Source organism: Mastomys coucha, unplaced genomic scaffold, assembly GCF_008632895.1.
Source record: "Mastomys coucha isolate ucsf_1 unplaced genomic scaffold, UCSF_Mcou_1 pScaffold7, whole genome shotgun sequence".
Classification (NCBI taxonomy): Eukaryota; Metazoa; Chordata; class Mammalia; order Rodentia; family Muridae; genus Mastomys; species Mastomys coucha.
This window is the reverse complement of record NW_022196913.1, coordinates 78,165,620-78,179,092: the sequence shown is the minus strand read 5'-3', so window position 1 is coordinate 78,179,092 and position 13,473 is coordinate 78,165,620. Positions and strand designations below refer to the sequence as shown.

The following is a 13,473-nucleotide window of genomic DNA, read 5'->3' as shown; positions in this document are numbered from 1 at the left end:
AGGGCTACACAGAGAAACCCTGTCTCGAAAAAAAAACAAATAAACAAAAAACAAAAAACAAAAACAAAAACAAAAACAAAAAAACCAAAACCACTAGATGGACTGCTTCAGCTAAAGAAAAGGTTTACTACAGCTAAGAGGGTAGGACACAAGAAATAATTCCAGAACAGTTCAACAAAAAAGTTCTAAAAAGCACACCAAGATAACAGAAATTAATGAATACTGTTCAATAATAACTCTCAATATTAACAATGTCAATTTCCCTGGATTTGAAAACAGAATCCATCTTTCTGCTGCCTCCAATCCATCTTCTTGCTTCCTCCAAGAAATATCTCACCATCAAAGATAGACACCAATTCAGCTTCCTAAAATAAAGATATGTATAAATAGAATTTAAATGGAGTTACCAGAAAATACCCAACTTTACACCACCAGATGGGTTAAATCTTTTTAAAGTGTTGGCCAAAGAGGTCCTACAGACTCTCCCCACAAACAGTATAGGTTACTGCCAATGATACTGGTTACTCTCCATGACCTGATACTAACACCTACTGGTAAAGATGTCACATGCTTATGTCATTAAACATGGAAAGATTGAGCTGGTGATCAAGTGCAAGCCTCACTCCTACTGAAGTTCATAATGCTAGAAAGTACTCATATGCTATGGAGGAGCAAAGGAAGCATCAGTCTGGCCCAGCTACAAACCCGTTGAGCCAAATGAACCGGTAAGAGATGGCCACTGACGCAACAGTGGCACAATGCTCTGTAACCATCTCCCCTTTCTTATTGACTCAAGGCCTCCTTCATGGCACAGAATCCACATCTCTAACTGCTAAAGTGACCAACAACCTGAGACCAGATAGGTCAAGGATCCCAGGGAAAAACCTACAATTATTATTCTTGTAAATAGACATAACAATAAGACAACCCCTAATGACATGTTGTTTATCCATTGATCAGTACATCATTTGACCCTCATCAGAGAAGCTTCTTGCTAAAACAGTAATTAATATAGAAACCCACAGCTAGGCAATAGGCAAAGAATGGAGAACATTGGAACAATTAGCCTAACTGGGGTGTCTTTATCACATCCCTCCTCTTAAGGCTCACAGGTCTGTGCAGAATAGGGAACCTAAAGACTGCAAGAACCAGGGGTAATGGGCAACATCAAAAAAAAAAAAAAAAAGATTTTCAGACACAACTGGGCTGATGAATTCAGAGACTATAACAGCATGCATAAGAACTGCATAAGTTCAAGTCAGGAAAAAATGCCAGCACAGAGAAAGGAAGTGGGCATAAAGTACCATTACCAGCCAAGAAGCTATTTGCAATTAATAGCTACTGAGGAATGGAAAAGGTGGGGTGGACTTTTTTGTTTGTTGGGTTTTGTTTGGTTTTTTTGTTTGTTTGTTTTTTGTTTTCAATGGAATAACACTGGGTAAATCAACCAAACTTCAGTGCCAGGCCCATGTTAAGGAGTAGCTGACAATCACAAAATGAACACCATGGTTTTTTATTTTCTGTGTGTATGTGTTTGTGTGTGTTTGCGCACGTGCGCGCATACCCGTACACTTGCACATGCTTTGTTTTTGTTCTTGTCATTTTGTTTTATTTTTTAAATACTATAAGTACATTCCTCCCTTCCCTTCCTTCCCCTACCCCCAAATCCTCCCATACATCATTCCCTGCCTTCAAATTCATGGCCTTTTTTTCAGTACTTGTTATTGCACACATATATGTTTAGGTATACACATATTTAGTCCTTAATGTCTTTAGCCCATACATTACTTGTATGCATGTTTTCAGGGCTGACCACTTGGCATTAGACAGCCAACAGCTGTCATTTCCCACCGCCTCTCCCATGCCCAGCTTTCCTCGGTTGCCTGTAGTTCTTTGTGTTGGCTTGAGGCCTTCTGGGCATTTTCCCATCAGCTGTGGGATGTCCACTAGCGTCCTTGTTCAACTTGTATTTGGGGAATAAAATGTTTTTGTGCCAGTCACCTAGATAAAACACCATATGTTTAAAAAAGAAATAAAGACTGATGATACTGTTTACATTTCTAGAGATTCCTATGACTTAATCATGGTTCATTTGACAGTTAACTATTGTCAAAACACAGTCCAAGAATGGAGTCGTTTAAGGAGAATTCTGCGTGCTTGTGAGAAAACAAGAAAGCAAGAGTCTTGTGACCTAAGTTTCTTCAAAACACAGAATTGCTCTTGGGATGTGCTTTCACAATCCTCCCAGGAATAGCAGGTAGGAGTGAATTTCCTTCACGTTATTCCCTACAACTGGTTATTCTTACTTGTTTATATGCCTCTATGGAAAAATATACTTTGGCCACATGCAGCTTGTCCTTGTATTTGTAAACTCTACTCGTATGATTTTCTTAACCCTCAGAGAATATACTGCCTGATGCTCTGAAAAGCGCTGACTATTTCATGAGACCTCGGTCCACCTTACTTTTGGTTCCATTCTCCCAGACCCCTCTGCCTCTGAAGCAGTAACAAACTATAAAGCTGGAATCATTTCACAGAGTGCAGGGAAGTGACACAGTAGAAGTCACTCACTCCTCTGCAGTGCTTCTGGGCTTGCAATCCCTTCCCCCCTTCTAGGTCCCATGCAGAGTCAAAGCCTCAGTGTTATGGCATGCTCAGCAGTTGGCATATGTAGCATTACCAAATAATCCAGTGAGAAAATGGAGATAAACATCCTGATGTAGTAAGCAACTTTAATGTTTGAAAATATCTTTAATTCAATAAAGTATTTACTTTCATAAGTAACTATAAAATGATCCCCCAGAGTAACTGGAAAAATAAAAATGTCTTCAGAATGTATAAAGTAGAACTATTAATAATAGCCAAAAGGCTAGAAATAAGATATTTCAGACTAAAACAGGTAAATAAAATAAAACCTACTAGGATCCAAAGTATTATACAGTAAAAGGAATAAATGAGATACAGTTACTTGAAATCATACTGATGTATCTCACAAATATCTTGTGGAAAATAAGATAGACACAATAGACTCTATATCATGTGGTAGACTTCTGTAGCCTAAATAAAAATAGACAAAACTAATGATGCTATGTAGAAAACAGTGGGAATATAGAGGTCAGGATACAAGTTATCCCCACCTCAAAGGTAGGAGGCGGTGTTCTTGAAGAAGGAGCATGAGGTAGGAGATGGCTGGTAAGAGTCAGCTTCTTGATTGTGGTGCTCATTTCCGGACACACTCCCTATATGTAACAAGTCAGTGACCCGCACACTTCCAGTGCACCTCTCGCTGAATGTGTTAGTTGCGTAAAAACAGAAATTAACACTTTTATACCTTTATTTTTATTGAGAGAAGATCTTGCTATGATCTATGCTACCACATCCTACTGAAGTCTCCTGAATGCTGGGATTATAGGCATGTGCCATGACAGAAACAGCATTTTCTGAATAAACAACATATTTGTTGTGGTTCTTATTTATTCCTACATTGAGCCCCAAGAAAATTCAGATGGCTCTAAAGTACACAACAGATGTAGTCAATTTTAGATTATTCAGAATGAAAACTATGTTGGACCTGTAAATATCTAAGTGCAGTAGCTGCTTGCACCATTTCACAACTATAGTAACTGTTTCACCATGACCAGTCAAGCATCAGTAAATTCACTGAGTAAAATAAAAAATCTTTTCTCAATACTGTCATCAGTCTTCAGAAAAAAAAGAAATAGCAAATTAACAACTTTTTTGAGAGTGAGGATGTCTCTATTATGTAGCTCTGGCTTCCTAGAACTTGCTCTTTAGACCAGGCTAGCCTCAAACTCACAGACACCCACCCGCATCTGCCTCCTCACTGATGGGATTAGAGATGTGCACCACCACACCCAGCCAAAATTAATGCTATTTTCAACTTCTTTTTTTTTCTTTTTTTTATTAGATGTTTTCTTTATTTACATGTACATTTCTCCATTCCCAGTTTCCCCTCCAAAAAACAAAGAAACAAACAAAAACAACAAAAACAAACCCCTGTTGCCTCCCCCCTCTCCATGCCTGCCACCCCACCCTCTCCCACTTATTGGCCCTGGCATTCCCCTACACTGGGGCACAGAACTTTCACAGGGCCGAGGTCCTCTCCTCCTATTGATGATCAAATTGCAATCCTCTACTATACACATGCTGCTGAAGAGATGGCTCAGCCGTTAAAGGCTAGGCTCACAACCAAAAATATTTTCAACTTCTACTGGCATTAGCCTTCGAGATATACAATCAATACTCTGAAGGACCATATCTCCTCGTCTGAATTAATAAGAGGCTGCCCTTTTGAATTTTCATCTCTAATCTTAAATTCTATTGCACACTGAGGAAGCAAGCAGAACACTAAGACACTGTTGACACCCTGTCTACTCCTCATCAGATACAAGCAGTGAGGGGCTGACTCTGTGACCTGAAATCAAAACATTCAGTCTTCTGGAAGAAAAAAAAATGGGGTGGGTGCAGTAAAGAGAAGAAAGTGGGGAGAAGGAGGAGGGAGAGAAAGAAGGAGAGAGAAAGGCAAGAGAAAGAAGGGAGGGATGAAGAGAAGAAAGAGAGGAAGGAGAGGCAGGAGGAGAGGGGTGGTTGATTAACAATTAGCCCTTTAATAATAGTTCCCAAATACTGTTCCTTGGATTCATATTTGATAGCTAAAAAGACAGCTCTTTATTTTTCTGGGCTATTGAAAATCACTTCAGGAGAATCTTTAAAATTTGTAATCTTAAGGGGGAAAAAAACAGTCAATGACTCTTGACTAAAACAAATGAAAATGAAGGTAAACAGTTTCTATCTAACACAAAAGAGGACTGGTTTCCTAAAATCACTATAGACTGCAAGTGTTCTTTCTGAATATACTTTTTGGTGTGAATTTTCATTATAATATTATCCCTAACCTTTGGCCTTAAACAAATCTTAATCCAAGCCATTACAGCATTTTTGTAGGAAAGTACTGAAATAGACACTAATATTAGAATTATACTTATTGCAATAGCTATTCACTTGGCAAATTTCCATCTGAAATAAATGAAAAGAAAATGTGAACTAATTGTAGTAGATGTTATTTTTCATTATGTACATGTTTCCTCTCTTCCCATGGCATGGTAAGACACTTCAGACTCCCCTACATATAGTAAGATCTTGTAATAAGTTTGGGTCAATAGGTTATGAGCTCAGATGACTTATTTCATCTTTATTTATGCAATTAAGAATAAGTATAATCTGTGAAGAACTTCTTTAAAATCTCTTAACGACTAAAAGAAATGGAATCTAAAAGTTTTTAGTGTTTCAAGTCATTATGAGAATACATTACTATATTCCCCAGTCATGTTTTATAATCTAAAAATGTATTCTGTGAATCATGATTTGATGGTCAAATAAGTTTAGTAAACAGTGTTATGATCTAATCATAGTTAGGCTCTCAGAATTGCTTCACTAAATGAATCTGCTTATTTTTTTTGTTTGTTTATTTTTTGTTTATTAGATATTTTCTGTATTTACATGACATATGATATGAATCTGCTTATTAAAACAACTTATCCAAAACTATTTTACCACAGAACAAATTTAGGAGCTAATAGCTCTTACTATCCTCTAGCACTTTTGTTTGGAGATACTCTAAAACATACTACATTATTGGAGAAATATGTTTCTGGACAAATATGGCTTACATATTCATGTGCTTTTCCATGACCTCTAAGTTATCCTCATTTTCTGTTTAGACTTCCATGGAATGACTAATGGCAGAACTAGTGAACTTTCACCTCACAGTTTCCCTGCACAACATTCCAGGGCAGAATTTTAATTCACACTCTTTAGTGTCCTATGTACCATAGATACTATTAGTCTATGCAGACCGCTTACTTACGTCTGGGGCTCCTTCTCATTGTGTTGTTTTTGCTGGGGCTGAAGAACGTTATTTACCAGTTCAGTGATCCCACTAAAGGGAAACCACCTGTTTAAATAAGCAAATAATGTGACTGAAAAAAACAAAAGAATAACAATGTAGATTCAATCTTTTTTTACTAAAAATAATAATAAATTTAAGAAAACACAGGCACAAAAGCTACAGCCAATGGAAATGTGAGCTCCAATTATCACCAGGCAATCAGAAAGAAGAGAAATTAATTGAACACTCAACTAGTCCACAAGCAGGCAGCAAAAAACTACATCCAGTCACTATGTGGATGAAGTAAGAAGCTGCAGGCAGCTCTCTTACAAGCCAGAGAGTCAGAAAGCAGAAGACACACTAGTTGCAGCCTATCCAGTATTAGTGTAAGCTAATACCATCAAAGGTGCAGAGAGCAGAATACGGCAGAAGACAGGAGTCATGTACTGCACTCAGAATACGATTACTTACTGTGTCGGTTGTGGTTTGTGTTCTTCTTTGATCCTAAAAAAATAAGTTTGCACAACTGAGTGCACTGTACTAAAGCAGCAATTTCTACCCATACATTTGTAGTTATATATAAAGGACATGAAAATTAGGGTTATTACACAGGAAAATTTAGTGCTACACCATAAAGAATTGAACATTTCAGTCAATTTTATACAAAAGGGGAAGAAAAGAGATAGGTTGGCTCATTTGGGTTTTTCTGTTTTGTTTGCTTATAGTGTTAGGGATTTAGCACAGGGCCATATACATGGTAGGCAATCACAGTACTCTTGAGCTACATCCTCAGCCCATGATAAACTGTCCTTCTACTAAAACTCTACAGAGCTTTACAGCAATGTTTTAGTCACAAATTTTACAACATATTTTTATTTTAAGGTACCATAGTAAATATGGTAAAATTAACTAAAAATAATTTCTATTTTACTTGTTTTAGTTTATTTTTAAAACTAAATTAAAGGAACAGTTTTAAATAAAACATGGGATTTTTATAAATAAACTTTTAAAGCCTTATAAATTAATTTATTTATGCCTAAAGGAGTAGGTAAAAGGAAGTGGAGGGGGTAATATAGTCAATGTCTCATAAACTAATATTACTAATACAGTATATTTTAAAATAGTCATGTTAACATAAATTCTCCATATAAGTATGATATAATGAAAGTAAATTTAAATAAATGCTACATAAGTAACTATAATAAAATCAAATGCTTCACTTTTAATTTTGCTGAGTTCTTCAGTCATCTCAAACTAAAGGTCAGCTTTCTTACTTTCTGAGGTAAGATTTTATATAATGAAGACACTGGTCAGGACCTGACTCAGAAGCAGAAAGTTCTTAGTGGAAATGGTGTGAGTAACAACAAGCCCCCCCCCACAACTCTTGTGACACCCATGTAAATCACCCTTGAGGTTAGTATTATTCACTATCCCTTACTAAAGTCAAACTATTCACTCCACAGAGTGTATGCTCTGTATGTTCTTTTCACAGTTTTCAGGAAATGAGGGGGAGATTGGATCAATATACAGCAATAGGGATAAAATCTAATAGCACTGAATATTTAAAAGACTGAGAAGGATCTCACACAGGCTAGTGATACGATTGGTAAAACTGGACTTTCTATAAATGGCTAAGTTTAATGCATTTATTTACTTTCTCAAAAGACTAAAACTTGGTAAGTAAAATTTACACAACAACCTAGAGTTTTTCATTACAAAACTGCATCAATAATGCAAGCTGAATTTTCTCTTTAATTTGAATTTTATGATAGTTTTATGATATGTAATGGTTCATCAGGTCAACTTAGCTGAATTAGGCAACATTGTGAGATTGGTGAAACAGATTTCAGGAGGTGTCTGTGAGAACATTCCAGAGACAGTTCACTAAAAGTGAAAGACTTTCCCAAGTGTGGACAATACAAGGTAATACAGCAGACAGTGGCACAGGTGAACAAAAGGAAGAGAAAGCTACTGGCGTAAGTATGCTGTTTCTCTCTCTGAGCTTCCCACCCGCCCACCATATGGTAAGCAGCCTTTTCCATATGCTCCTGATACCATGGCAGTGTCAGGAGCAGCAACAGATCCAGCTGACTTTAAGGCAAAAGCTATAGGAAGGGTCAGCTGAGCGCTGGGCTAGCACAGATAGAACACCAGAGTGACAGAGATTTAACAAGGGTTCCTTGTGGAATCAGTTAGCCAGAGCCTAGCAGACTGTAGAAAAGAGAAGCAGAAGACTGGACAGAATTCCGAGGCTGAGGTTCTAAATGGGTACCCAAGAAACAGTGCTGGGAAAGGCAAAAGGGATTTTGGACTGCAGACATTGTGTTAGTCTTCTGAGAGGCACTTCAGGAAGAAACCTCCCAGCCGCAATATAAACACGGGCAGGCAAGCCTTCCAAGCTCCCTCGAGGCCTAGAAAACCCCACATGTAATCCCAAAACACCAGAGACAAGGTTATAATTGGCAGATGGGGGGAAACTCAGACTGGGAAATTTTGGCTAAAAGCTGACCTCCAACACAGAAAATCCTTCTGCCTGAGAAAGGCACATTAACTTATTTGAATTTACTGAGATAAACAGGCTCCAGCCACTCCTGCAGAGAAAAACACAAAAGGCAATACAAGGCAAGGGGCAAACCACACCATCCCAATCACAAAGAAATGTTAAATACCTTCGATTTCACCTTACTGCTTTTTTATATTTTACACTTTGTACTTTAATTATACAGTGTGTTTTCGTTTCTATCCTAGATGAAAGGCTTTTATGGTTATCCTTTCTACACCTGATCAACAAGGTTGTCCTCTGTTTCTCTTGTCTGTGATCCATACACCCTCCTCCTCATTCGTTCTTGACTCACACTTTTCTGATGTCAACTCCTCCAATTCATTACTTAAATACTGATACCCTTATCACTACAGAACTATAAAACTACACTTTTCTTATTCAGGTTAGACGACTGTCTCTGAAACTGACTACTGGTGAATGAAAGCAAAAGCAGGTGTCTTCTACTCCGATGGAACATTGGGGCTATCCTAAAGTCATTATATTGTCTAGACAGTCACCCCCCCAAAAAAAAAGAAGAGGAGAACATAAATGCAAGTGAAGACAAGTCACCAACAGGACTTGCATAAAATAAATTAGAGAAAAAGATTAGAAAAGGAGGAGAGGACTGTGGAGTACATCCATCTCAAGGATTCCTGTTGCTGTGGTAGCATACTCTATAAAAGCAACACTCTCACTTTTCCTAAATTAAAAAAAAAAAAGAAAAAGAGGCACAAGTAAGTCAAGAAATTTATGTGAATCAGGATAAAATATGTTAATGTGATTTTTTTTTGTCCACTGTCAACATATCTAGTACAGTTATTGTCTAATGCTGTGAAAAGCACTATGACCAAAAGTAACTTGGGGAGGAAAGGGGTTATTTCATCTTACAGTCACCCAGTCTATCAGGAAGGGAAGTCGGGGAAAGAACTCAAGGCAAAACAGGAACATGGAGGCAGAACTGGAGCAGAGGGTGTGGAAGGAAAGCTGTTTACTGGCTTGCTCAGTTTGCTTTCTTATACAATCCAGGCCCACCTGCTCAGTAGTAGCTCCACAGTCGGGTCTTCCCACACTGGTCATTTATCATGAAGATCCCTCACAGACTTGCCTATCCTATATTGCCTCAATTTTCTTCAATTGAGATTCATCCCTTCCAGCTGACCATAGCTTACTTCAAGTTGACAAAAGGAGAGAGAGAGTGAGTGAGAGAGAGAGAGAGAGAGAGAGAGAGAGAAGGGAAAAGGAAAGGAAAAGAAAGGAAAGGAAAGGAAAGGAAAAAAACAGTATCTACTGTTGATATGATTGCTTCCCAAAACTCATATTTAATAACTATTGCATGTTATATCAAAAAATTTACATGAAAAAGCGTTAAAAATGGGTACCATCATCAGGAAGGAGTTCCACAGTGACCAAGGGTTTAACTCATCACTGATATCAACAGTCCCTAAAAAGCAGTGATGCTGAACATCAGGACATTTCTGACCTAAGATGACTAAGATCAGGCCAAAGGTTAAAGAGATTTTATAATTTACAATGTGTAAACTTGTTTGTGGTATCAAAAACAAAATTTACGCCACAGTTTGCCAATGAAAACTGGCTTAGAGATAAAGTATTTTTCATGGATTGAACTACTCCTACTCGTTTAAAGGATTAAACATGCATCTTTCAGGTGAAAACCAACTTATCAAAACAGTATTTCCAATCATAACAGTATTATGAAACTGAAATTATGGTAAACTCAAATTAGGGAAGATAGCTTCATGCATTTTGACATGTTTGCTAAACACAATCCTGTGAACAGTGAAATTATGTAGCCTTGATTGTCAATCTGATTCAATCATTTGAAACAGATTTCAAGTTTTTCAGGAAAATATTTTGATATATTTTCTACTCCATCTTTATTTGACATAATTATGACACCTGCCAATATTCAAACAATATATGGAGCTTCCATATGATATTTAACTTGAGAAGATGTTATTCATATCTCCTTACTTGACATTTACAAGATCTATCTCCCCAAAACAAATATCCCTGGCTCCACAACCACAATTCTTGTTGTTGTCTTCTGGCATCACCTACATTTGTGAACAACTATTTGCAAGACTGAAGAACATGAAAAGTAAAATTAGAACCACAATATAGGATGAGCAACTTAAGAGCTCAATGAGGACTGTAACCAAGTCCATCAATCCATACACTGGTGCAAATGCAACGCCACTAGTTTTACATCATCCTTGTATCTCTTACTTTTATAGTTAAGATCTAGAAAAGTCAGTGCTTTATTACTCAGATGTATTCATTATATTTATTAGTGGCTAAAATTGGGACTGACTTGACTCTAAACAACTCTCCAAATGAGCTGAGGAGAGAGCGCAGCTGTGTAGTGTTCGTTGTAGCCATGAGCTACTGAGCTCCATCTCCAGCATGTATGTAAAAGTCAGGCATTGATGCATATTAACTTATACTCCCAACATCTGAGAGGCAGAAGAAACAAGAGAATCAATCCCCAGGACTCACTGGACAGACAGTCTATCCCAGACATCAAGTCCCAGGTCTCAATGAGAGATCCTGCCTCAAAAACTAAGTTCAATGGACTTTAAGTCGAGACCCAAGGATGATTCCAGGCCTGCACACACACCTACACATATGAACACACACGGACACTCTGAACTTGGGATATAGTTCAGTTGGTAAAGCCTTTGTCTAACATAACAAGTAAAGCTCAAAGTTTGATGTGCACTATATAAACAAAGTATGATAGTGGACAGTTATAACTCCAGCACTCAGGAGGTAGCAGCAGGAGGATAAGAGGTCCAGGGTCATCCTACATAATGAGTTCCAGGGAAGCCTGGGCTACATTAGACCTTGTCTTAAATTTTTGTTTGTTTGTTTTTGCCTTTTGAGACAGGGTATTTCTACATAGCCATAGCTATCCTGAAACACTATATATAGACCAGACTGACTGCAAACTCACAGAGATCCACCAGCCTCTGACTCCAGAATACTGGGATTATAGGCATGCACTATCACAACTGGCCACTTTATTTCATACACTCTGAAGAGAGCATTACATAATTAGTACCATTTTCTGAGAACTCTTGCTTTTCTGTGCTAGAAAATGTTATGAAAAATAGACATAGACATCATTTTTGTTCATGAGCTTTCATAAGTGTTTGTGTATTTAGTGAGTAGCTGAAAACAACTACTTAATCTTTATTTTTGCCAAAATTATTTGCATGTTATTTTATGTGTATAGTTCTGCATATACCTTGAAAAAGTATCTCATGCTCTTAACTTCTGAGCCATTGCTCCAGCTCCAAGATGATTCTTCTTTTTCTAAATTGACCAACAGAAGCCAAAAGGTTAGATGCCTCTGTTCTATACAGTAATATTCTTCTTTTAAACTTGGCCTATAGTAAGCAATACATTTTATATGCAGCATATGTATTTGCACCAACATATATAACTAAAATGAAATTCTATGAAATACTACTAAGTGGAATACACACTAGTATTATCTGTTATTTTCCACTTCATCTCTGTTCTTTTTGTTAGTGGTGGTGGTATGTTTGTTTGTTTATTTGTTTTTGAGACAAAGTTTCTCTGTGTAATCCTGACCATCCTGAAACTCCCTCTGTTGCTGAAGGCCATGCAGGAGGAATGACAAATGGCTTTAGAACTCATGGAATGCAGCCTACAGGTTACCACAGCCACATGGGTGGGCCTCAGTGTGGCATGGCCCTGAGGACTATGTGTCCTGAAGACTTTATGCTGTTATAGAGTTCTGCTCTGCTTGCTGTCCTCGTATCCCTCTTAATCTAAGAATTGTATGGAAACAATAAGGGGCTTCCAGGCCCTCAGGGCAGTGTCTCCGACACTCACAGTACCAATGCTTGATCTCTTCAGGCACTGCTGCTGCAGCAGATTAGGATTCTGTCACCACCCTAGGGAAGAACTTAGAGACGTAGATTGCCAGCAATGTCCACAACCCTTAGAAAACATTTGGAAAAAATAAAATTATTAGTGAAGCTAGGTTGAGATGTTTTTACTGCTGGCTCTGACGTAAAAAATCTTAGGGGATAATTTTAGAAATTTCAGAAAGGCATGTTCTTATTAGTTAAGTTAGGAACTTTATGGCCACGGAACAAGAACAATGGCGGCACTGGCTGACGTGACTCTCACTGTGGCTAGACTGGTGGTAACTGATTTCTTGCACCCATTTTTCCCTCAGCTCCCTGATATGATCTATTAAGAATTACTGATATACATTTTGAGGATTTAAGGTAGATATGACTAATTTTTATATAAAAGTTTAGATTCATGATTCTTTTAAGATTCTTACAAGATTACTTTAAAATATGAATAATAAAATAATTACTCCTTTCTTTGTAACCATAATTGCCACCTGCCAGTAAGAGAAGCTGGCTGAGAAAACTACCTTGGTTACTTTCACTTTTCCAATCTATAACAAGCTACTTGGTTATGGATGTACATGGGTTTTTAGAATAATTTGTTTTCTGTACTATGTAATGTTATTTCTGGTAAAGGTATTGGAAAACACATTGCTTTTTCATAATCATTTATTAGAAGAAAACTAAAACATAATCACATTATAAATATATACTGCTTGAAAGATTTTGCTGGGAAATATAAGCTATGAAAGAAAGAATAAAGAATGGGTGACTGGAACATTCTCTTCCATCCATCAACTATGTGCATACATATAAAGTTTGTGCAAATGGGGGTTGGAACATTGTGCCTTCCATCCACCAATTGTGTGTATTTATATATGTATGTGTGGAATACTTGGAGCTGCTTGCTGGAGCTTTGCTTTAATCACCCTAAGTGTGAAAACGCATATGTCTGTCTATAGGTCTGAATGTATATATATATACATATATATACATATATATATGTATATATGTGCATATATGTATACATGCATATTTGTCTGTATGATGTTACTTACTGGATTCTGACTTTTGTTCCATCTATTCACTCTGTGTGTGTGTGTGTGTGTGTG

The 13,473-nt window shown here is 37.4% G+C and overlaps 1 protein-coding gene across 38 annotated transcripts in view; it reads right to left on the bottom strand.

Moving 5' to 3' along the window:
* Rims2 (regulating synaptic membrane exocytosis 2) overlaps window positions 1–13,473 on the bottom strand; it is a 516,004-nt gene that overhangs the window by 425,421 nt on the left and 77,110 nt on the right. For 14 of the 38 annotated variants that reach the window (XM_031358666.1, XM_031358693.1, XM_031358671.1 and 11 more), the window contains exons 2-3: window positions 6,380–6,412; window positions 5,888–5,999 (exon numbers count right to left, since the gene is read on the bottom strand). The exons of 15 other annotated variants lie outside the window; for them this stretch is intronic. In XM_031358666.1, the coding sequence (XP_031214526.1) occupies window positions 5,888–5,999; window positions 6,380–6,412 (145 nt within the window). The remainder of the gene's footprint in view (window positions 1–5,887; window positions 6,000–6,379; window positions 6,413–13,473) is intronic. 9 more of the 38 variants (XM_031358699.1, XM_031358674.1, XM_031358685.1 and 6 more) reach the window with 2 other exon arrangements.